The sequence below is a fragment of the Salvelinus sp. IW2-2015 genome, linkage group LG26 (genome assembly GCF_002910315.2).
Source record: "Salvelinus sp. IW2-2015 linkage group LG26, ASM291031v2, whole genome shotgun sequence".
Taxonomy (NCBI): domain Eukaryota; kingdom Metazoa; phylum Chordata; class Actinopteri; order Salmoniformes; family Salmonidae; genus Salvelinus; species Salvelinus sp. IW2-2015.
The window spans coordinates 42,270,694-42,295,477 of NC_036866.1; the positions used below are offsets into that span (position 1 = coordinate 42,270,694).

At 46.0% G+C, this 24,784-nt stretch overlaps 1 protein-coding gene across 1 annotated transcript in view; it reads left to right on the forward strand.

Annotated features, from left to right (window-relative positions):
* Window positions 1–2,607: 2,607 nt before the first annotated feature.
* LOC111952233 (cortactin-binding protein 2-like) overlaps window positions 2,608–24,784 on the forward strand; it is a 35,928-nt gene continuing 13,751 nt past the window's right edge. The window contains 7 exon segments of the mRNA XM_070435033.1: window positions 2,608–2,664; window positions 9,968–10,195; window positions 13,644–15,099; window positions 17,242–17,448; window positions 18,309–18,408; window positions 20,589–20,739; window positions 21,617–21,847. Of these exon segments, the coding sequence (XP_070291134.1) occupies window positions 2,608–2,664; window positions 9,968–10,195; window positions 13,644–15,099; window positions 17,242–17,448; window positions 18,309–18,408; window positions 20,589–20,739; window positions 21,617–21,847 (2,430 nt within the window).

Here is a 24,784-nt window from a genome sequence, read left to right on the forward strand (position 1 = left end):
GGCCCCACCATCACACAAACCCACTCTAGTAGCCATGTAACTAGTCTACTAATTCCCCTCAGCTTAACTCATCCTATCTCGCAACAGGCGAGCATTAGCAGCAATAGTGTCAGTTTGTTTAGCCAGGGGTTGGAGGTGTATGGGGCCGTGGTCGGACTATGGTGGGCAAGGTTGATCTGGAGCCCCTGTGGCTGAAATTAGGAACTTGTGGAGCAGTCGACGTATTGACCTAGCTATCATTGCACGGGTGAGGTTGCACATAGAAATGTAACATGTAGAGATGGTGACGCGAGTCTTTATTGCTACGTAACAGAGACGTCTCTGTTCTACATAATGCATTCCTATCTGCCTCTTGGAGTTTTATCTGGGAGAGCAGCAGAGCACCAGACAATAGCTGAGTGTCAATAATTGTCAGGGCCCTCCTTGCCTCTCAAAGTTTCTATGAGGAGTTGTAGAGGAAAAGATAACATGTACATTTATTAAATCCTTCTAGATTTAGGTAGCCTTTCCCCTCTGCACATATATATACATGTATTTTTTCCCCTGTAGCTGTTAGAGATATTGATTTATGCATTAAGGCCAGATTGACACTGCCTCTAATGTAAAATTCAGATCGTCATGAATACACAATTAATGGGTCTTTGAATAAAATATGATCCTTTTTCTCAAGACCAGCTTTGAGTGCTCTCTTTTTCTCTCTTTCACTCTCACTTTATTTTATCACACCCGCTTCCTTCCGCTGCCACTCTCTTGCTCTCTCGCTGCCACTCTGTCCCCTCTCCCCCCTCTCCCGCCCTTCCTCCCTTCTCTCGCCCTCTCTTCCCCTCTCCCTCCCTTCCTCCCTCTCTCTCCCTCCCTTCCCCTCTCCCCTCTCTCCTCCCCCCTTCCCCGCTCTCTCTCACCCCTCCCTCTCTCTCTCCCTCCTCTCCTCCTCCTGACTGTGCTGTTTCTCTGGCTGCGTTCCCTGAACCCTCTCACCCAGCTATGCATGCCTGTAAAGGTCGATGCTAATAATACTGACTGGGGCCTTAGTATACACACAGCACTGGCAGTAAATATACTCTGATGTTACTGCAGTCTTACTGGTGAATAAAACACTATGAATATTGAAATACTCTGTTAGTAGTAGGGCTACATGGATACACTCTGAAATAGACTGCCTATACTGTTAATACTTTCAGTACAGTACTGTGCCACATACATACATACATACATACTAGAGGTCGACCGATTAATCGGAATGGCCGATTAATTAGGGCCGATTTTCAAGTTTTCATAACAATCGGTAATCGGCATTTTTGGACACTGATCATGGCCGATTACATTGCACTCCACGAGGAGACTCCGTGGCAGGCTGACTACCTGTTATGCGAGTGCAGCAAGGAGCCAAAGTAAGGTGCTAGCTAGCATTAAACTTGTCTTATAAAAAACAATCAATCTTAACATAATCACTAGTTAAATACTCATGGTTGATATTACTAGTTTATCTAGCTTGTCCTGTGTTGCATGTAATCGATGCGGTGCCTGTTACTTTATCATCGAATCACAGCCTACTTCGCCAAACGGGTGATTTAACAAGCGCATTCGCAAAAAAAGCACTGTCGTTGCACCAATGTGTACCTAACCATAAACATCAACGCCTTTAAAATCAATACACAAGTATATATTTTTAAACCTGCATATTTAGTTAATATTGCCTGCTAACATGAATTTCTTTTAACTAGGGAAATTGTGTCACTTCTCTTGCGTTCTGTGCAACAGAGTCGGGGTATGTGGAGCAGTTTGGGCCGKCTGGCTCATTGCGAACTGTGTGAAGACTATTTCTTCCTAACATAGACAGCCAACTTCGCCAAACGGGGGATGATTTAACAAAAGCGAATTTGTTGCACGAATGTACCTAACCATAAACATCAATGCCTTTCTTAAAATCAATACACAGAAGTACATTTTTTAAACCTGCATATTTAGTAAAAGAAATCCAGGTTAGCAGGCAATATTAAACTAGGGAAATTGTGTCACTTCTCTTGCGTTCATTGCACACAGAGTCAGGGTATATGCAACAGTTTGGGCCGCCTGGCTCGTTGCGAACTAATTTGCCAGAATTTTACGTAATTATGACATAACATTGAAGGCTGTGCAATGTAACAGGAATATTTAGACTTATGGATGCCACCCGTTAGATAAAATACGGAACGGTTCCATAATTCACTGAAAGAATAAATGTTTTGTTTTCAAAATGATAGTTTTCGGATTTGACCATATTAATGACCTAAGGCTCGTATTTCTGTGTGTTATTATGTTATAATTAAGTCTATGATATAATATTTGATAGAGCAGTCTGACTGAGCGGTGGTAGGCAGCAGCACGCTCGTAAGCATTCATTCAAACAGCACTCTTGTGCGTTTGCCAGCAGCTCTTCGCTGCGCTTCAAGCATTGAGCTGTTTATGTCTTCAAGCCTATCAACTCCTGAGATTAGGCTGGTGCAACCGATGTGAAATGGCTAGCTAGTTAGTGGGGTGCGCGCTAATAGCGTTTCAATCGGTGACGTCACTCGCTCTGAGATCTTGAAGTAGTTGTTCCCCTTGCTCTGCAGCTTTTGTGGAGCGATGGGTAACAATGCTTCGAGGGTGGCTGTTGTCGATGTGTTCCTGGTTCGAGCCCAGGTAGGGGCGAGGGGAGGGTCGAAAGCTATACTGTTACACTGGCAATACTAAAGTGCCTATAAGAACATCCAATAGTCAAAGGTATATGAAATACAAATGGTATAGAGAGAAATAGTCCTATAATTCCTTTAATAACTACAACCTAAAACTTCTTACCTGGGAATATTGAAGACTCATGTTAAAAGGAACCACCAGCTTTCATATGTTCTCATGTTCTGAGCAAGGAACTTAAACGTTAGCTTTCTTACATGGCACATATTGCACTTTTACTTTCTTCTCCAACACTTTTGTTTTTGCATTATTTAAACCAAAATGTTTCATTATTTATTTGAGGCTAAATTGATTTTATTGATGTATTATATTAAAATAAAAGTGTTCATTCAGTATTGTTGTAATTGTCATTATTACAAATAAATATAAAATAATTGTCCGATTTAATCGGTATCGGCTTTTTTTGGTCCTCCAATAATCGGTATCGGCGTTGAAAAATCTAAATCGGTCGACCTCTAATACATACAGTGGGGAGAACAAGTATTTGATACACTGACAATTTTGCAGGTTTTCCTACTTACAAAGCATGTAGAGGTCTGTAATTTTTATCATAGGTACACTTCAACTGTGAGAGAAGGATTCTAAAACAAAAATCCAGAAAATCACATTGTATGATTTTTAAGTAATTAATTTGCATTTTATTGCATGACATAAGTATTTGATACATCAGAAAAGCAGAACTGAATATTTGGTACAGAAACCTTAGTTTGCAATTACAGAGATCATACGTTTCCTGTAGTTCTTGACCAGGTTTGCACACACTGCAGCAGGGATTTTGGCCCACTCCTCCATACAGACCTTCTCCAGATCCTTCAGGTTTCGGGGCTGTCGCTGGGCAATACGGACTTTCGGCTCCCTCCAAAGATTTTCTATTGGGTTCAGGTCTGGAGACTGGCTAGGCCACTCCAGGACCTTGAGATGCTTCTTACGGAGCCACTCCTTAGTTGCCCTGGCTGTGTGTTTCGGGTCGTTGTCATGCTGGAAGACCCAGCCACGACCCATCTTCAATGCTCTTACTGAGGGAAGGAGGTTGTTGGTCAAGATCTCGCGATACATGGCCCCGTCCATCCTCCCCTCAATACGGTGCAGTCGTCCTGTCCCCTTTGCAGAAAAGCATCCCCAAAGAATGATGTTTCCACCTCCATGCTTCACGGTTGGGATGGTGTTCTTGGGGTTGTACTCATCCTTCTATTCCTCCAAACACGGCGAGTGGAGTTTAGAGCAAAAAGCTCTATTTTTGTCTCATCAGACCACATGACCTTCTCCCATTCCTCCTCTGGATCATCCAGATGGTCATTGGCAAACTTCAGACGGGCCTGGACATGCGCTGGCTTGAGCAGGGGGACCTTGCGTGCGCTGCAGGATTTCTGTCTCTTATACACATCTAGATGTGTATAAGAGACAGGTTGCCTTCTCACCAAGCTGCTTGGCTATTGTCCTGTAGCCCATCCCAGCCTTGTACAGGTCTACAATTTATCCCTGATGTCCTTACACAGCTCTCTGGTCTTGGCCATTGTGGAGAGGTTGGAGTCTGTTTGATTGAGTGTGTGGACAGGTGTCTTTTATACAGGTAACGAGTTCAAACAGGTGCAGTTAATACAGGTAATGAGTGGAGAACAGGAGGGCTTCTTAAAGAAAAACTAACAGGTCTGTGAGAGCCGGAATTCTTACTGGTTGGTAGGTGATCAAATACTTATGTCATGCAATAAAATGCAAATTAATTACTTAAAAATCATACAATGTGATTTTCTGGATTTTTGTTTTAGATTCCGTCTCTCACAGTTGAAGTGTACCTATGATAAAAATGACAGACCTCTACATGCTTTGTAAGTAGGAAAACCTGCAAAATCGGCAGTGTATCAAATACTTGTTCTCCCCACTGTACATACATACATACATATATATATATACAGTTGTCGGAAGTTTACATACACTTAGGTTGGAGTCATTAAAACTTGTTTTTCAACCACTCCACAAATTTCCTGTTAACAAACTATAGATTTGGCAAGTCGGTTAGGACATCTACTTTGTGCATGACACAGGTTATTTCACTTATAATTCACTGTATCACAATTCCAGTGGGTCATAAGTTTACATAATCTAAGTTGACTGTGCCTTTAAACAGCTTGTAAAATTCCATAAAATGATGTCATGGCATAAAATGATGTCAGAAGCTTCTGATAAGCTAATTGACATCATTTGAGTCAATTGGAGGTGTACCCGTGGATGTATTTCCAAGGCCTACCTTCAAACTCAGTGGCTCTTTACTTGACATCATGGGAAAATCAAAAGAAATCAGCCAAGACCTCCAAGTCTGGTTCATCCTTGGGAGCAATTTCCAAACGCTTGAAGGTACCACGTTTATCTGTACAAACAATAGTACGCAAGTATAAACACCACGCAGCCGTCGGACCGCTCAGGAAGGAGACACGTTCTGTCACATAGAGATGAACGTACTTTGGTGCGAAAAGTGCAAATCAATCCCGGAACAACTGCAAAGGACCTTGTGAAGATGCTGGAGGAAACAGGTACAAAAGTATCTATATCCACAGTGAACGAGTCCTATATCGACATAACCTGAAAGGCCACTCAGCAAGGAAGAAGCCACTGCTCCAAAACCGCCATTAAAAAAAGCCAGACTACGGTTTGTAATTGCAAATGGGGACAAAAATCGTACTTTTTGGAGAAATGTCCTCTGGTCTGATGAAACAAAAATATAACTGTTTGGCCATAATGACCATTGTTATGTTTGGAGGAAAAGGGAGAGGCTTGCAAGCCGAAGAACACCATCCCAACCGTGAAGCACGGGGGTGGCAGCATCAGAGGAAAATTATGTGGATATATTGAAACATCTCAAGACATCAGTCAGGAAGTTAAAGCTTGGTCTCAAATGGGTCTGACCCACTGGGAATGTGATGAAAGAAATTAAAGCTGAAATTAATCATTCTCTCTACTATTATTCTGGCATTTCACATTCTTAAAATAAAGTGGTGCTCCTAACTGACCTAAGACAGGGAATGTTTACTCGGATTAAATGTCAGGAATTGTGAAAAATCTGAGTTTAAATGTATTTGGCTAAGGTGTGTATGTAAACTTCCAACTTCTACATACATACATACATACATACATCATAGGGACTGTTAAACATCTGGCTCTGCTAGGAAATACCACAGGCATGCAGGAATATCGACCCGCAGTCAAAACAACTGATCTTGGACATAATAAAAAACACCTTATCCTGAAGCACACCAGGGAGCAAAACTGTTGTCCCCCTGTACAACTTTCCATCAATAAATCTCCCCCGACTGTCATTTCCACACTAATAATATTTTTCCCTACGCATATTGTTTCCCGGTGTACTATGTACTTACAGTATCGGGGACGTATTTAAGTATCCATTCTAAATGACACTACAGCCATGATAACGGCACATTTGTCTTCAGAATTTGTCAAACGACATCCAGTAGAGAGTATCAATAGGACCAATGAGGCCTTGAGGGGCTCGGAGACTGAAGGCTGATGAGCTCTCTGAGGATCTAACCGGTTGCTCCACCATCCCTCTCGTCACGCTATACTGGCCCTCTCACGGCACCACAGAGGCGTATTAGTGTGACCCCCACCCCTCCCCCCCGACCTCTTCCTGCTCACCAGGAAATAGATGGCTTTCCATTTCCTGCAGGACTTATTAGAGCGCAGCGCTCTTATTCCTGATTCACACTGTAGGGCCGACCCTATGGTGTAGTGTGACGGGGTCTTGTTTGGTGCACTGTCCTCTTCCAAGTGTTCCAACCTGCGCGTATACAAAGCTGTCGACCTTGCCCTGTTCCTTAATAAAGAGTATACTTATTAACGACTTATTAACCACAGAAAGAATTTATTAAGCACTTATGAATCATTAATTAACAGTAGAAAGGGTCTGCCTCTGGTGAGGTTATCTGCAGGTCATGCGACGCTTACTAGCCTGTGCTGGTCTGGCCACCCTGAGGTAGCCATTTCCTCTCCTCTCCAGTGTAAATATTATTGGATGGATCCCCCTCCCCCTATCTCTCTCACAGGGAGCCACGGGCTGTTTATTTGTTGAGGTAAACAGAATTTTCCGCTTGTTAGTTACTTAACGTGCCCTAGAGTTGTCCTAAGAGCTCTTTATTCAGTAGAGTGTACTGGCATCAAAACACGGAGTATCGTAGAGTAGAATGCCCATGTATTTACCTGCTAACTGGCCACATCTATCCTCTTTATACAAACCAGATGACGAGTCAGAGTAGGGCTGGACGGGACACCATATTTTACGAAATACCGGTATTGATGCACGGACCGCTTTGTTTTTTTCTTACTTAACTTTTTTATAAGGGTTTTTGAATGTTTTGGTGTGTTAAATGTGATACGCCGCGTGTAAAGTAAATTTTTATAGTTTACTTTGCTACCTGAGTCATCTCTCTCCGCTCTCTCTCTCCATGCGGCTATCCACACAGACCTAGCCCCGCCCCCTGTCACTCAAGGAGCGCATTTGTAGTTCCTCCACCACGAGACACTTGAGTTCAGTCTCTGCGTGGTTAATGCAGCACATGCGACAATGTTGATGACAACGATGGCGTTTTCACTTTGCTTCTTAATAATAGAAGTCCACCTTCGTTTTATAATTACACTATTAGTTTGTTTCTTACATCTGAATACCACTAGTTTGTCTTAGTGAATTGGGTCTAAATCTTGTTAGACGCTAATTCTAATCGCTACTGCTAATCGCAAACTAGCTAATAATTGTACTGAGTCAGAGCGAACATAACTAGCCACATAGCCTGATAATACCAGTGATGGTGACCTACACCTGCGTGTTTTTTGTTTGACAGTACATTCTAAATCAAAGGAATACGCGAAGCAAGAATATGTTAGCTACATGAAGTAGCTAAGAGAACATTCAATGTATATAAAGATTATAGGGTCTTCTAGGAACACTTGTCAACCCTTTGGTTTCTACTCTGTCACAATAACTCCTCCCTGGCATTTTCATTTGTTGTAATGTCAAACACTGTATCCAAAGTACCCAATATTATATTCTAACTATAGAATTAGAATAATCATTCTATTTCCATGATACCAACAGTTCACTCAAGTGTTGTGCTCTAAATCAAATTGCAAGGTTTGGTTCAAAATAAGGCCTAGATTGTTTGCCCATATCGTGTAGCCCTACGTGGGAATGATCTCAATGAGCGCAGGGAAATGCAGATGTTTATGAAAATGCTGAAAAGTATTTTTGAGATATTTTGTCCATATCGCCCAGCCCTAAGTCAGAGTCTCCTAATAACCCCATGTTGAGACAGTCTAAACGTCTGTCTGTCTGTGTGTGCGTGAGTCGAGCGTGTGTGCGTGAGTGAGTGGAGTGAGGTGGGGGTCTGTGTAGATCCCCTGCAATTATGCATGAGATTTGTGAAAGCCCAGTGGAGAAGACCAGATGTCTGTGACCTCACTGCACCCTCCACATCCATACTGATTTACACATTAGGGAAAAGATCAGATATGCAAAAGATCTGAATCGGGATGCCTTTGTAAATGCAGCCTCATACACACTTATCTTCAATGTCCCACACCCAACTCTCTCTCACTTGCTCTCTCTCCCCTCTTTCTTTCTTATCCCTCTCTCATCCATACTCTCTCTCGCTCTCTCCATTTCTGTGGTATGTTCACAGTTAACGGTCAGAGTAATGGGAGCTACCTTTGAATGTTTGGGGATCGCCATCAATCTCTGCCCTGCTCCTACCCTGTGTGTGTGTGTGCTCGTGCGCGCATGTGTAGCAAGGCTATGCAGTAGTTTGTTTATGTGTGTTCAAAGTATTCCTATTTAATGCGCGTGTGCGTTCTGTGAATTTCATCTCCTTCTTTGGCGACGCATCGGTCACAAGAGCACAGTAGCTAGCCACCCCCCAGGAACACATTCTGTGTCTGTTCTCTCACCTCTCTTTGTGTGTGTGTGTGTGTCTCTCTCTCTCCGTTTCTCACTCCCCTTCTGCTTGATTTCAAGACCAACTGTCATAAATGATTCCTTTTTCCTTGTGCCCACAGAACTCAATGTCCTGAACATTGAACACTGTGAATGTAGCACTGTAACATTGTAGAGGTAGCTTCATGTTCAGCCCTAGCCCAGGGGAGATCCCATTTTCCTCCCAACAATGACGGAATGTAGGGTTTCGGCTTCTCTCCAGGAATGCACAGTAGGGATTCGTCCTTAAAACTGTCCGCGTTTGACCATTTAGTTCCTTAACCCGGGGTTTGGTTTGAAGTGGTTTACGGCCTGTGATCCTTTGGTCACTGGCTCGTGAGCTCAACGATCGCGTGGTCAATTATTACGTGGTCAATGGTGTCCACAGTTGCCCGGAGGCCTAGATGATAATAATGGCTACAGTAGCTTAGCGTAGCTGCATTGGCTAACTGACACTTACTCATAGCAGTGCCCCAAATTCACCCACCGGTGCTCTTAAGTCTTAAGACTCTTGCCTGATACCAAATCACGCCGGTGCATTAAAAGGTACTTAGGTGCCTGGGAATCTATCCCCAGTTATTGTCTGCCCATTGTCCTATCTATCTGCCCGTCTGTGTTACAACCACCCAGGATATTACTAACAGATTAAACACACCATTTCCCCTGCCTCTCGTCTCCCATGTAATCTAACAGACATCATGGCTCCTGTAGCAGTGAGTGGTTGGACAGGAGAGTGGAGCTTAGGAATTGGCCCACGCCAGAGAGGGCACAGTGGGCACAGCATGACCGTCTGGACTTGCCTTTCCCACGACCCGCAGTGCTGGGCTGAGCTAAGACTGGCCAGAGTGCAAGTGAAGGGGCTGAGCTGAGACTGGGTCCCATCAATAACATGTATATGGGTCTAGGACAGGGGTGGACAGTTCTTTAACTTGTAGAGACCCTGCGTGTGCAGGCAATTAGTAACACTTAGGACCACAGGCATGCTAATCAATCAACTCGTATAGTAATCGTCAAGCGTGTACCTAGCTAATGCCCTTCGGCTTTTAAGGATCAATTGGTTGTACAAATCAAATGGTCATAGACAGAGGAATCGCAGAATTCCATCAATCTGGCTCTGTGTATCTTGCTCTCCCTGTCTCTCTCTCTCTCTCTCTCTCTCTCTCTCTCTCTCTCTCTCTCTCTCTCTCTCTCTCTCTCTCTCTCTCTCTCTCTGTGTGTGTATACGAACGTCATTCTTGGTCGGTGACGTACTAAACGTAACCCTCTCTCTCTCCGTAGGCGCGGCGGAAGGAGGTGTTCCTGCAGGAGCGTTACGGCCACTTCAGTCTGACCGACCCCTTCCTGGCCCTGCAGAGGGACTTTGACTGTGTCCCCGGGGTGGACAAGGAGCGCCGGCCGGTGGGCTCCAGCCCCATCGCAGTCCTGGAGGCTGTCATGGCCCACTGCAGGAAGATGCAGGAGAGGATGTCAGCTGAGCTGGAAGCTGCCGAGAGCAGACAAAAGAGGGTAGGGTATGGGAGGCTGTGTGTAGACAATACTATAATATGATAACCGTGTGTGTGAGATGCATTTGAAGTTGCTTTGCCATATTTGGTTAATGTCAAGTGTGTGAATGTGCGTGCGCGTGTCAGAGAGCAAGTGTGTGTATCTGCTGTACCTCTTACTCTGTCCCTGGACTATGTAGGACTGTCTGTCTGATTTAACTCCACCATGGCCAGATGTGTTCCGTCTCTGTCCTGTTTCCCCTCTCTCCCTCTCCGTGTGCTATTCCAGCAGAGGTAGTGGGTGAGGGATGGAGTGGGTGAGCGTAAGGGTGTGTGTATGGGAGGTTGGCAGGGTGAGTGTGAGGGGGATGGTGTGCGTGGCAGCGTGTCATTTTCTATGGTTCGATAGAACGTTGGTGTGTGTGGAATGGGGCTTGCCTGGGTATGAAGGGCGGGGTGTGTATGTGAGAGAACTGCTTTCCTTGTCCTACTCCTGAACCCTTCCACCAGTCACAGAGCCAGCGGAGACCGAGATTCTCTCCAACCGGGCTTGTGTGGCTGCGGAGACACCTCTGTTAGCCAGCACTGTGCTGTGTGCTCCAGATAAGCAGTGAGACACAGCCAGCCAGCCAGCCAGCCAGCCAGCCAGGCCAAGACTGGATAGCAGCCAGGGGATGATGTGGAGAGAATGGAAGAAGGGGGAAGGTAGAGTTAAAGAGAGGTGATTGAGGAGTATTTAGAGGATCCTGTTCCGTACTAGCTAATTCCGTTGCAAAACGTTTTGCTACGGTGTGCCCTACTCAACATGACCCTGCTGTTTGTGTTTAGCCACTGAGACACAATGCAACCTGCAGCCGCTCCATTTTGACTCAATGTCACTACAGCAGCACAGCATGGAGTCCCAACACACTTGAAGCTCTTGGCTCATTTTCCCAATACCCCCCTCCCTCACCCTCCCTCCCACTCCTGGAATAAACCACCTCCCCCAACCTTCTGCCTTTGTCACGGTGACAGGCCACACGATTGTCTGGATGAAGCTAGCTGTTTCATCTGCCACAAACCAGAACACGACAACAACGAGAACGCCAAACAAATCGTTATCGCTGGTCTGTGAACAATAACATACTGTAACATAAACAAATAAATGAGAAACAACTTTTTTTACCCTATACTATGTTCACGCCGACCCCATACAAAGTCACGTTTCTCTGCGTAAGCGTCTTGAGATATTAATGGGTTTTAAAGCCAGCTGAAAGGCCTGGTGCCATTCATCCGTATGTAACACTCCGCTCACCTGCCTGGCAGAGTGTAAGGCTGTGTGCGTACTGGCATAATGCATTATGAATGAGTCACTAGGAACAGGGCAGGGTCCAGTACATGAGGTGGCTTGTATTGCCAGTGAGGTGTACACATCGAGTGGACAATACAAGTAAATCAAATAGTCCTTTAGGGATAATATAGACTCTACTCTAACAAGACCTGAATCCTAAATGGGTGAAATGAGTGTTTCCTCATGGCAACAGATCTCACCGTAGTACAGATGGCACAGTTGGAAGTGCTTCATTTCAGTCGGATGTCATTCCGTTGCTATTCAGCTTCATGCCGTAGGAGCTATTCAGCTTCGTAGGAGTGACGTAACAGGGACTCAGTCGATCAGCCCGAGATGTGTGTTCGTTCCAGTGGGGATTTACAAGGGGTCGTGTCTGGGGGTGGGTAGCAGGCAGGCATAGTTGATATCAGCCTCATTGTTTGGGCTCGTTAGAYCAGCGGGGCAGGCAATCGCTCTGAAAGCCCAGCTAAGCCTGTACCCTCGCTGCCAACGCACAGCTAACAATAGCAGCCACGCTCCAGATATAGTTGCCCGGGGTTGACAAGTCATCGAAATTCAATCAGATGTTTGAAACGTTAGATTCCATCGTCCATTTTTTCCCCCCGTGTGTAAGCTCCGTTCTTCCAATAACTGCTCCGTTGTGTGTGTGTGTGCTATTTTGCATATTGACTGTTTCTGTGTAAATTAGGTCTTTTGCTTTCTGAATTATGATTAAATCAATATTCTAAAATGGAGGACTGTTATTGCTGAATTCAAATGGGTCTGTTTTGTGTTCTGTGGTCTTTTAGGGAGAGACCGACAATACCGAGGTCATTTCAACATGGCTATTTTGCGCCGTTGTGTGAACACGGAGAGGAGAAATGTTCCTCATTCTTCTTCCGTTTGTTGAGCACTACGATTCACCTTGTCCTTTTGAACATACAATGTCAGCTTGTAGTTGTTGCCAAGCGGCGTTTCCTGAAAGGTTTGTGGCTCTTCAAGACCATCGTAGTGCCATTGTAGGCGTTGTCGTGTTGTCACATCTTTGGATGTCAGGCCAGGTTGGTTCAGGAAATAGTTTCAACAAACGCGAGGACCCTAGAGAGCACCTCCACAGTTCATAAAGTGAACATATGGTGATGTGTGTGTGTGTGTGTGTGTGTGTGTGTGTGTGTGTGTGTGTGTGTGTGTGTGTGTGTGTGTGTGTGTGTGTGTGTGTGTGTGTGTGTGTGTGTGTGTGTGTGTGTGTGTGTGTGTGTGTGTGTGGGACGCAGGGTCTACGGGGTGTATGTGACGTGCCGTAGATCTACTGTATGTCATGTGGCGGCGTGAGTGTGACATGATGTACACCGAGCATACAAAACAACACCTACTCGTTCCGTGACAGACTGACCAGGTGAACGCTATGATCCCTTTATTGAGTTCACTTGTTAAATCCACTTCAATCAGTGTAGATGAAGGGGAGGAGACGGGTTAAAGAAGGACTTTTTAAGCCTCGAGACGATTGAGACACGGATTGCGTGTGTGTGCCATTCAGAAGGTGAATGGGCAAGACAAAAGGTTTAAGTGCCTTTTGAACAGGCTATGGTAGTAGGTGCCAGGCGCTCCGGTTTGTGTCAACAACTGCAACACTGCTGGGTTTTTCACACTTAACAGTTTCCTTTGTGTATCAAGAATGGTCCACCAACCAAAGGACATCCAGCCAACTTGACACAACTGTGAGACGCATTGGAGTCAACAGGGGCCAGAATCCCTGTGGAACGCTTTGACACCTTGTGGAGTCCATGCCCTGACCAATTGAGGCTGTTCTGAGGGCCAAGGGGGAGGGTGCAACTCAATATTAGGAAGGTGTTCCCAGTGTTTGCTATACTCCGTGTTTGTTTTGCAAAGGATATACCAGATGTGGGTAGTAGATGTGTGTGCTTGATATCTGTGATGTTTGGTGTAGGTGTGATCTGACCGTGTGTGTATGTCGTTACGCAATTGTGTGAGTGTGTGCAGATAACGTGTGTGTGATTTGAGTTTCCATGTTTGAGATAATTTGTACAGTTTGTGTTTGGGAGAGCGGTGTGTTGTTCGGTCTGTGTGTCTGACAATACAGTGTGTGTGTTTTTTTCTAAACGACATCTCCCCTGACTGGCTTGTGGTCTCTGTCCCTCAGCTGCAGCTGGAGAAACTGCAACTGCAGAGTCTGGAGCAGGAGCACCGTAAACTAACCGCCCAGCTGAAGGACGAGCGGGAGAAGAACAAGCACATCGTGATGATGCTGGTGCGGGAGTGCAAGCAGCTGGCCACGCGCGTGGTGGAGGAGTCGCAGCGCTTRGACGAGATCTCCGCCCGGCTGGACGACGAGGGCCGCTCGGCCGGGCGGCTGCAGGAGGAGCTGACGGCAGAGAGGCAACGCGGACAGCAGCTGGAGGCCAAGATGGAGAAGCAACTGTCAGAGTTGGACACGGAGCGTGAGCAGCTGCGCGCCAGGCTGGGCCGAGAGGAGACGGAGAGCCTGAGCCTGCGCCGGCTGGTAGAGCAGCTCAGGACTGAACAGGGCGGTAAGGACGGCCAAGATGTTGAAGACGGTAAGGATGATAAAAGGGTCTCGGCCCAACCGGGTGCTGCTGCTGTGGATCCCACCGCTGCCACCAACACGCCACCGCCCAAACCTACGGTCTCTGTTGCCGTGGCCACGGACCCCGTCATATCCCGGACGGCTTCCTGCCAAACAGATCCCGGCCCTCCAGAGGCCGAGGGGCAGAAGAAGCCGAGCCCCCTCACCATCCCTGTCAAACCCACTCCCACCAACTACGCGGGCCTCAGCCTGCCCAAGACMCCCAGCGCAGGCCGGGGGCTGGTCCACAGTAGCRCAGGAGGACTTCCTCAAACGGGGGAGAACGGAGCAGAGGGCCAGACGCCCCACGGGGGACTTCACTCCCCAGCCCCCACTCCAGCGCTGCCCACGGGGGTGAGCCCTCGCGTCCAGGCTGCCCGCTACAAGTTCCAGGAGCAGGACCAAAACGGCACGGCCTCCCACAGCAGCCCGCCGTCCCGCGACCTCTCCCCCACCAACCGCGACAATTTTGCCGCCAAGCAGCAGGCGCGCCACACCGTCACGCAGGTCCTCTCGCGTTTCACCAGCCCCCCAGCAGGGGGCCCCAGCGCCCTCCGTCCCGGCCTGCCCCACTCCACCTCGGAGGGGGGCCCCTTCCCCGGCCGCCTGGGCCACCCCATRGGCCTCAAGTCCCCCACCGTGGCCAGGATCGACCGGGGCAACCCGCCCCCCATCCCACCCAAAAAGCCGGGCCTCTCCCAGACCCCATCCCCTCCCCACCCACCCATCAAAGTGGTGGGGGACAGCAGCCGCTCTCCCGGGGTGGGGTTAAAACCCGCCACGCCCCAGCTGCCGCCCAAACCTGCCCTGGACCTGGTCCCAGCCCTGACGGCGTCTCAGGTGGGTGCCTGCCCCCCCACGAGGGGGCCGCACCAGGCCGCATGTGCAGAGTGCCCCCCCACCAGCGCTGCCATCACTGTCAGTAGCCCCTCCTCCATAAACCCCTCCTCCTCCACTAGCGCTCCATCCCGTAGCCCCCGTGCCCCAGGCAGCCCCCTGGCAACAGCATCAGGTAAAGGGGCACCACGCTCCCCCTACCGCTCTCCCCCTACTGCCTCTACCTCTCCGCTCCAACTATCTTTCCAATGCTAGGTTAGCCTAGCTTAGCGCAGTGTTCGGGATATAGGGAACCTGCTTTAACCACAGGAGTCCAGAGGAGAACACAACAGAGCAGGGTCAGTCAAGTTTAGTTCTTGTCCCTCCCTGGCCCTAAACCATTGCTTGAGACCTGATCTCTCTGTACGCATACTTAATTCTCTTCCCACTCCTTCAGGAGCCTGTCGTCTCCCTGCTTCTCCGTAGACCTATTCTGACACGTTATCCCCTAGATAGCAGCTGTAAACAGACCAGTGGCAGGCTAATATCACGTGCCTGGATAAAGGGTCAGATGCTAGGCTAGCTTGCTCCGGCTGTAGGAACTAGGAGCGTTACTCCACTGTTTCTTGAGGCAACGAGGTTTTGAGGTTAGTTTTCCCTGTCCAAATAGGGTGTGTAGGGTTCCTATGAGTAACCCTCCTCTCTGAAGCTGATGCCAGTGGCTGCTCTCTCCCCTCGTCCCCTTCATCGTCCACCAGCATGATACCTGTGACCCTTGACTCTTCTTCCTCTTCATCACTCCACCCCTCCCTGCACACTTCCTGTCTGCACATTTCCTGTTTTCCCTCCACTAWCCCCTCCCACTGACCATTCCATTTCCCTTCCTGTGTCAACTCCTGCACTCTGTTTTGATGTACCTATTATATGTATGTTGACAGTGCTATGAATGTTGATGCTGGTGTGCTTAAACTACTACTTCTTGGTTATACCGCAACGTGTGTTTATTGTCGCAATTGGTTGAAAAAAGGTTTTCCAACAACCATTTTCCAAGCAATCAAGTAGAGAAGTTGCGCGATGCAAGTCCTGTTTTTTGTCTTTTTGGTTTTTAATGTCAATGTGAAATAAGTGTTTTCGCACCACGCTGACCGAAACGAACTAGTAATGGTGCTCGTTAGTTTTTAGTACAGGTTTTGTCGTTTTCTTTTTGACATTTGCCGTATTCTATTCCCCACTTTACTTCATGAAGTGATACGTTTGCTTTTTAGGTTAATGGTCCTGTTGTCAGATCACKGAGTCACAGTTTCGCTGAGTTCCAGTCCCAAGGTTTTTGTTGTTTGTTTTGTTTATCCAAGTCAAATTTGTCTCAATGTTTCAGTATGTTGAGGAAATTGTATCAATTCCAAAACGTACTTCTATTTAAGACTATATTACTATACAACGTCTGACTCCACAGCGGTGAGACAGATATTTTATTTTCCGACTCAGAAGACCAAGCTAACCAGCCGACGTATTATCACCAGTAGTGGTCTCTGTTACCCGTCGTCTTGGAAACGGCYACTGCTGATATACCCCCTCCTTCCTCCCCCTCTCCTTTTRAGTCTATCAGACAAGGGTGTGCTCGAAAGGTCTTCAGCTCGCTTTGCTCCACACCGCACACTTTTTTAAAACCCTCTTGTCCCGAGGAGTGTCAAATAACCCACGGCGTCCCTTTTTTGTAGCYCTGTAGCTAACAACGGCCTTCACCTTCCCTTCCACCCCGTCTATAGAGCAGAGTTTTTAGCATTTTACAGCACAGTAGATCAGAGCTGAATAATATTAGGCCTATGCTGTTTAGTTGCAAGTTAAAAGTAGGCTTTTCTTTCTTTCTTGTCCTTTACTGAATCGTGTTATGGTATCTTCTTTACGTTTTTCTTTGCTCACACACATCCTGCTAAGTAACACTGTCGTTGACATACTAAACGGTTCGTGCACGGATGAGGGTGGTGTGTTGATTGACATTAAATACACGCGTGAATGGGGATMGTTGTGGTGGTTGGTTGTGCGGATGGATGGACGATGGTTGAGATGACAAAAATGCCCTCTATCCTACACCTGGGTTCCATGACTTGTCCACCTGTTCTGAAAGGCAACTTATTCTATGTTGTGGCTTACTAYGTCATGTGTGGCAAAGGGAACAAGCTCTTTAAATTGACTCGGTTATCAATAGACTCATGCTTTCCCTTTTGAGCTGTAACTAGACTAGTCTTTGTGTCGTGGAACTCCCCAGGTGTTGTCCCTCCCCCTCTTCTTCCAGCTTCCCTGTCATGTTAAACCTTGTGTCCCCTTTAACTCCCATTAGGCTGGTGTCCCTCCATAGTCCCCTCGCTAACCTGCGGTGGGCCCGTTGCCCTGGACGACGGGCGCCCCCTGCTCCTCCAAGCTGCTTCCCAGGGAAATGTCACTTTATTGTCAATGCTGCTTAACCGAGATCCAACGGATAATATTAGTCACCTTGAAGACCACCCAACCTCCGCCTTGTTCTCTGCTGCRCAGAACGGACACACAGGTACAGTCATCCATCATTTTATTGGCCACACGCGCCGAATGCAACAGGTGTAGACTTTACCGTGAACTGCTTACTTACGAGCCCGTTCCCAACAATGGAGAGTTAAAAAGTAAGAAAAATATTTGTAAAAAAAGGAAATAGTTACACAATAAAACAATAACGAGGCTATATACAAGGAGTACCAGTACCGAGTCAATGTGCAGGGTTACGAGGTAGAGGTAATACACTATGTACATGTAAGTGGAGGTAACTAGGCAATCAGGATAGGTAATAAAAACAAAGCAGCAGCGTATGTGAACGTGGGTCTGTGTGTGTGTGTGTGTGTCATTGTAGTATGTGTGAGTGTATGGGTAGTCTAGTGAGTGAGCATGGAGTCAGTGCAAAAACATATATGATACACACCTGAAGATATTCAAATCCGTTGATTCATTTTAGTCAATACAGTTATTATCATTGATATGAAGCACAGAATTACTGTAGATAGACAACATGGGAATTGTGGCCTCGAGGGACAGCGATCCCTGCTCACTCAAGTGTGTCAGATAAAGCCCTTGCTGTTCCACTCTTAGGCAATAGACACACACACACACACACACACACACACACACACACACAACACATCACACACCACACACACACACACCACACACACCACACACACACACACACACACACACAATACCTATTGAAGCCAAGATTTGAAGCCTTTCTTTCACGTTTGATAGTGTTCTGTCATTCAATGGTTGTTGATCCGCAAACAGTGCTAATGTACAGAGGCACAAGTAAAACCCGTTTAAGTTAAAGGAAAGGACAGAGCACTGAGAAATCAATGGTTGTTTCTCTCTCCCACCCTCTCTCAGACTGTGTTAAGCTGCTGCTGACTTCAGGGCTGCCTGCTGATGTTTCTGATGAAAACGGATTTACGCCTTTACACTTTGCCGCCGCGTTCGGACACCACAGGTTGGTGCACAACGCACACAACCCCTATTCTTACATCAACCTGTCTCTAAAAACAGCCACTGCTATATACCGCACCCCCCCAATATCTGGTTCCACACAGAGCCACTGGCAGTAACTGTCGGCTCAGTATTTGGCACGCATACAAACCGACAGATATTGTGTCTCATATGTATCACACACAGCAAACGGTCAAATCCTGCGCTAAGCGTGTTACATGTCATCGTGTTACTTACTGTACATGTTAAATATAGTATCCTCTCAACTATAGTGCCTTCCGTGTTTGGATGGACTTGGCGGCTCAGAGTAAAAGTTGCCTTTACGGCACAGATCTAGGATCAGCTTACCTGCCCCGAATCCATAAAGGGAAATGTCTGTTTCAACTTCATATTCATATGCACCACCCCAACGTCAACATATGTGAAAAGTGGTGCGTTTCTACGTTCTGTTGTAAAAAAAGATCGAGGAAGATGACATCATCAACCAATTTGTAGACAAACCCTACACATAATTGGTTATAATTACACGATGCACACCGATGTCGTTCGAAACACTTATCTTCCTTACTGCTAAACATAACGTGCAATTTTCACATATGTTGGGATGCTGCTGGAGATGAATATGAAGTTGAACAATTTTTAAATGTGTCTTTAACCTCGACGGGATCGGTGTCCCCCCCTGTGGGATGGTTGTGACTAATGTGATTAGCATGAGGTTGTACGTAACAAAACAAAAAATCACAGGACATAGACATATCTATGGGCAGAAAGCTTACATTCTTGTTCATCTAACTGCACTGTCCAATTTACAGTAGCTATTACAGTGAAATAATACCACTCTATTGTTTGAGGAGAGCGCACAATTATGAACTTGAAAATGTATTAATAAACCAATTAGGCACATTTGGGCAGTCTTGATACAACATTTTGAACAGATATGCAATGGTTCATTGCTGCCATCTAGTGGCCAAAATCAAAATTTTGCCTGGGCTGTAATAATACATTATGGCCTTTCGCTTGCATTTCAAAGATGGTGGTAAAAAAAAATATTTTACTAAATCTAATGTGTTATATTCTCCTACATTCATTTCACATTTCCACAAACTTCAAAGTGTTTCCTTTCAGATGGTATCAAGAATATGCATATCTTTGCTTCAGGTCCTGAGCTACAGGCAGTTAGTTGGGTATGTCATTTTAGGCGAAAATTGGAAAAAAAGGGTCCGATCCTTTAACAGGTTTTAATTAGGGGTTTCCCACCCCTGGTCTAGGGGCAGTTGTAATCTTCTACTTCTCTGGCGCCCCCCTGCGGACACCTGCAGAGTGACGTGAGACAGGAGCAGCTGGGGATGTCCTGTCCTTTATGTGAGCTGTGCTGGGCACACATCCAGCCCTGCCCTATACCATCCTCTGTTGAGTGTAGAGGCATCCTGAGTAAAGTAGCCCTGACCTAGGAATGAACAGTGGTGGCTGGTTGGAGGCGGTATAGGAGGACGGGATAATTTTGAATGGCTGGAATGGAATAAATGGAACGGTATCAAACATATGGAAGCCACGTTTGACTCCGTTCCATTTATTCCATTTCATACATTACAATGAGCCCGTCCTCCTATAACTCCTACTACCAGCCCCCACTGGAATGCATGTTACCAGTGCTACAGTAAACGTTTTGAGACAGTGAAACCCCACTCTGTGTGAGTGACTGTCAGCGTGCCGATCGGCTACCCCCACTATTAATACTACTGTGATCAGATATTACAACACTGCACATTCACCAGCTGGCCAGGGCTAATACGAACACGCACACATGAACACGCACACACGAACGTGAACACACACTGACCTATGTCTGCAATACAGAAAAAGGATGACCGTTTGACAGRGTAGAAATGTTACCATAACTTTTAAGTTTCACAGAGTTTCACTACCTCTATGGGGCTGTTTCCCGGACAGAGTTTAATATAAATCAGGACGAAGATAATTCTACTTAAATTAATCCATATTAAAAAAAAAGTGTTCTAGACTAGAGAGTCCCAGACTAAAATAAGGACTAACCAGTTCATCTTTGTGAAGCCAAATGAAATGAACGATGTGCGCTTGGTGCTGACCTGAGGATGCTTAAAAAAACACGAAACCGCCCCTGTGTGTGTAACCTGACCTCTTCTCATGTGTATGTCCCATGTCCAGGTGTGTGGAGGCCCTGGTGTCTGGTGGGGCTGATGTGGATCATGGGGCTGTGGGTGGACAGACCCCTCTGTTCGTGGCCAGCGGAGCTGGCAGGCTGGACTGTACCAGAGCCCTGCTCAACGCCGGGGCAGACCGCTCACGATCCACCACCGTAAGTCCCCAACTGGCGCCAGATGTCCTCACCCGTGCCTCATTGTCCTCCCCTGTCCTACATTTCTCCTATTTTCAGATGGTCCTCAACTGGCCCTTATTGTCACACTCAGGACTGAGATCATTTGACTTTTTTCCCCCCAGGTCAATCAAGATCACAGAAAGTTCATTGGGTTTTAATGTCTGATAGGAGAGTCGTGGCATGCAGTCAGTCCCTAGAACACATACGCTTCTAAACACCAAGGGAATTCACTTTTCACATTTGCATCACAACACAACCTTTATTTAACTAGGCAAGTCGGTTAAGAACACATTCTTATTTACAATGACGTCCTTCCAGGGAACAGTGGGTTAATTGCCTTGTTCAGGGGCGGAACGACAGACTTGAACCTTGTCAGCTCGGGGATTCGATCCAGCAACCTTTCGGTTACTGGCCCAACGCTCTACCTGCCGATCAGTGTTTCACTTATAGATTTCCTGTCTCTTTAAAGCAACCATATGGGATGTGACTAATTACTCACGGTATTGTTGTTGCCAATTATTCATGAATGTGTTTTGCTTAGTTGTGTATTTAGACAGCTATGTCTAAATGTCTTGGTGACGCCCCTCTGTGAATAGCCACCGTGTTGTCCCGAGGGAAACTGCGTACAAATGAAGCTCCACTGGGCTATTTTGGTCAACATCACATTTGCAGAAGTCATATTATCCAATATTTCACAGAAAGTATTTCCAATGTTGTGTGCATTTTAAATTGGAACAGCTTGGAGTGTGTGCAGGTGGCTTATGTCTTTGTGTGTGTGTGTGTGTGTGTGTGTGTGTGTGTGTGCGTGTGCGTGTGTGTGTGTGTGTGTGTGTGTGTGTGTGTGTGTGATCCACAGGACAGCTGCACGGCTCTCCACGCAGCGGTTAGCTCGGGACATGTGGACACTCTGCGGCTTCTCCTCTGCCACCCTCCCCCTGACCACACACACCATGACCCTGACCACAGCCATAGCTCTGACCATAACCCTGGTCCTGCCATGGTCCCGATCCTATCCAGCACCTTGCTGAACCAGGCAAACTGTGAGGGCTGGACCGCTGCACACATCGCTGCTGCCAGGGGCTTCAAGGTACTGGGTCATGACTCATGTACTGTAAGCCCACAGCAATGTAGACCTACTGTATGTATGCACATAGACACATTGACCATATTTTTCAATTTGTTAATTGGAGACAAACAAAAATGCACATGCTTACACATATAGTAGCTGTGCAGAATCACACACACCCCCCCCCCCACGAACACAGTTCTACTAAATGCTGCATTATGGAGCGAGATACTTTACATTTTCTGAATAAAAAAATATATAATCCCCATTAAATATTGACTAAATTATAGCACGTTGTATAATTGTATCGTGACGGACAAGAAGTCAATGTCATCCGCCAGTTTGGATGGGAAATACCGTTTTCAACTTTGTCAAATATAAATAAAACTATTATTTGAAACGACCCATGCTAACATTTTTCAACCATATACGGCCTATTTGTGTTTTTTAAATGATATTGTTAGAATAATAATGTTTGAAAATAACTCATTTACAAATACACTTGCATGAAATGACCCTCTATCAAACCAGCATCTTTCAAAGGTACCAGCCCCTCACAATCCACCTCCTAAGCTCCTGTATTTTTCACCATGGATTTCATGATTGTTTTTGTAAAGTCCTCTTGCATATTCAACATTAGTTGGAGAGTATGTTTAAGAAAATGATACCCCCTGTTTTATACTCTAAACACGGTTCTCTAGAATTGACCAATGCACAAATCGTTTACATTGTGTCCAAGATCAAGAGCCCTATTTATGCGATTGGGCCGTTGCTTTTCGGGAGCGATTTCCATTGTAGTGAGTTACTTTGTGAACATTTCAAATGAATAAAATCTGAACTTTTTAAAAACTGTACAAAAACAAGGAACACTCACCTGTGCAAAGACCGCTTTCTCCTCGGTCTTGTGGTATAAATATTGTCTTTATGCGTGTAATCCCCGTCCAAGGGGTCGGTGTTGTAAATTATGTAGATCAAAATCCACATTTGACATTTTGAAGGGGACCGACATGTTTGAGCAGTCATAACGGACGTTGGCGCCATCGTAAAATCAATTGGAAAATGATCTTTGTACAAGCAAGAATTGGAGAATGCATTGGTTCTCTTTTGAAATGTGAATCAATCCAGCAACAATTGTGACAAGTTAATTTACACCGCACATAAACAGGGATTTAAAGACTGGAAAGAGGAATCCTGAAGTGGGCGGGGTTTGTATGTTGCTTCACACAGACACATACAGTGCCTTCGGAAAGTATTCAGACGCTTGACTTTTTCCACATTTTGTTACGTTACAGCCATATTCTAAAGTGTATTAAATTGTCCCCCCCTCAATCTACACACAATACCCCATAATGACAAAGCAAAAACTGTTTTTTAGAAATGTTTGCTAATTTATATAAAAAATTATAATAAATTAAATCACATTTACATAAGTATTCAGACTCAGTACTTTGTTGAAGCACCTTTGGCAGCGAATACAGCATCGAGTCTTCTTGGGTATGACGCTACAAGCTTGGCACCCCTGTATTTGGGGAGTTTCTCCCATTCTTCTCTGCAGATCCTCTCAAGCTCTGTCAGGTTGGATGGGGAGCGTCGCTGCACAGCTATTTTCAGGTCTCACCAGAGATGTTTGATTGGGTTCAAGTCCGGACTCCGGCTGGGCCACTCAAGGACATTCAGAGACTTGTCCCGAAGCCTCTCATGCGTTGCCTTGGCTGTGTGCTTAGGGTCGTTGTCCTGTTGGAAGGTGAACCTTCGCCCCAGTCTGTGGTCTTGAGGGCTCTGGAGCAGGTTTTCATCAATGATCTCTCAGTACTTTGCTCCATCCATCTTTGCCTCGATCCTGACGAGTCTCCCAGTCCCTGCCGCTGAAAAACATCCCCACGGCATGATGCTGCCACCACCATGTTTCACAGCAGGGATGGTGCCAGGTTTCCTCCAGACATGACGCTTGGCATTCAAGCCAAAGAGTTCAATCTTGGTTTCATCAGACCAGAGAATCTTGTTTCTCATGGTCTGAGAGTCCTTTAGGTGCCTTTTTGTCAAAACAAGCAGGCTGTTGTGTGCCTTTTTGCTGAGGAGTGGCTTCCGTCTAGCCACTCTACCATAAAGGCGTGATTGGTGGAGTGCTGCAGAGATGGTTGTCCTTCTGGAAGGTTCTCCCATCTCCACAAAGGAACTCTGGAGCTCTGTCGGGTTCTTGGTCACCTCCCTGACCAAGGCCCTTCTCCCCTCATTGCTCAGTTTGGCTGGGTGGCCATCTCTACGAAGAGTCTTGGTGTTTCCAATTCAAGACCTCATGGCTTGTTTTTTGCTCTGGCATGCACTGTCAACTGTGGGACCTTATATAGACAGGTGTGTGTCTTTCCAAATCATGTCCAATCAATTGACTTGACCACAGGTGGACTCCAATCAAGTTGTAGAAACATCAAGGATGATCAATGGAAACAGGATGCACCTGAGCTCAATATAGAGTCTCATAGCAAAGGGTCTGAATACTTATGTAAATAGGATATTTCTGTTTTATTTGTCATGGGGCATTGTGTGTAGATTGCTGAATTTTATTTAATCCGTTTTAGAATAAGGCTGTATCGTAACAAAATGTTGAAAAATTTAAGCAGTCTGAATACTTTCCCGAATGCTGTGTGTGTGTGTACAGTTGAAGTCGGGAGTTTACATACACTTAGGTTGGAGTCATTAAAACTTGTTTTTCAGCCACTCCACAAATTTCTTGTTAACAAATTATAGTTTTGGCAAGTCGGTTAGGAGATCTACTTTGTGCATGACACAAGTCATTTTTCCAACAATTGTTTACAGACAGATTATTTAACTTATAATTCACTGTATCACAATTCCAGTGGGTCAGAAGTTTACAGACACTAAGTTGACTGTGCCTTTAAACAGAATGGACAATTCCAGAAAATGTTGTCATGGCTTTAGAAGCTTCTGATAGGCTAATTG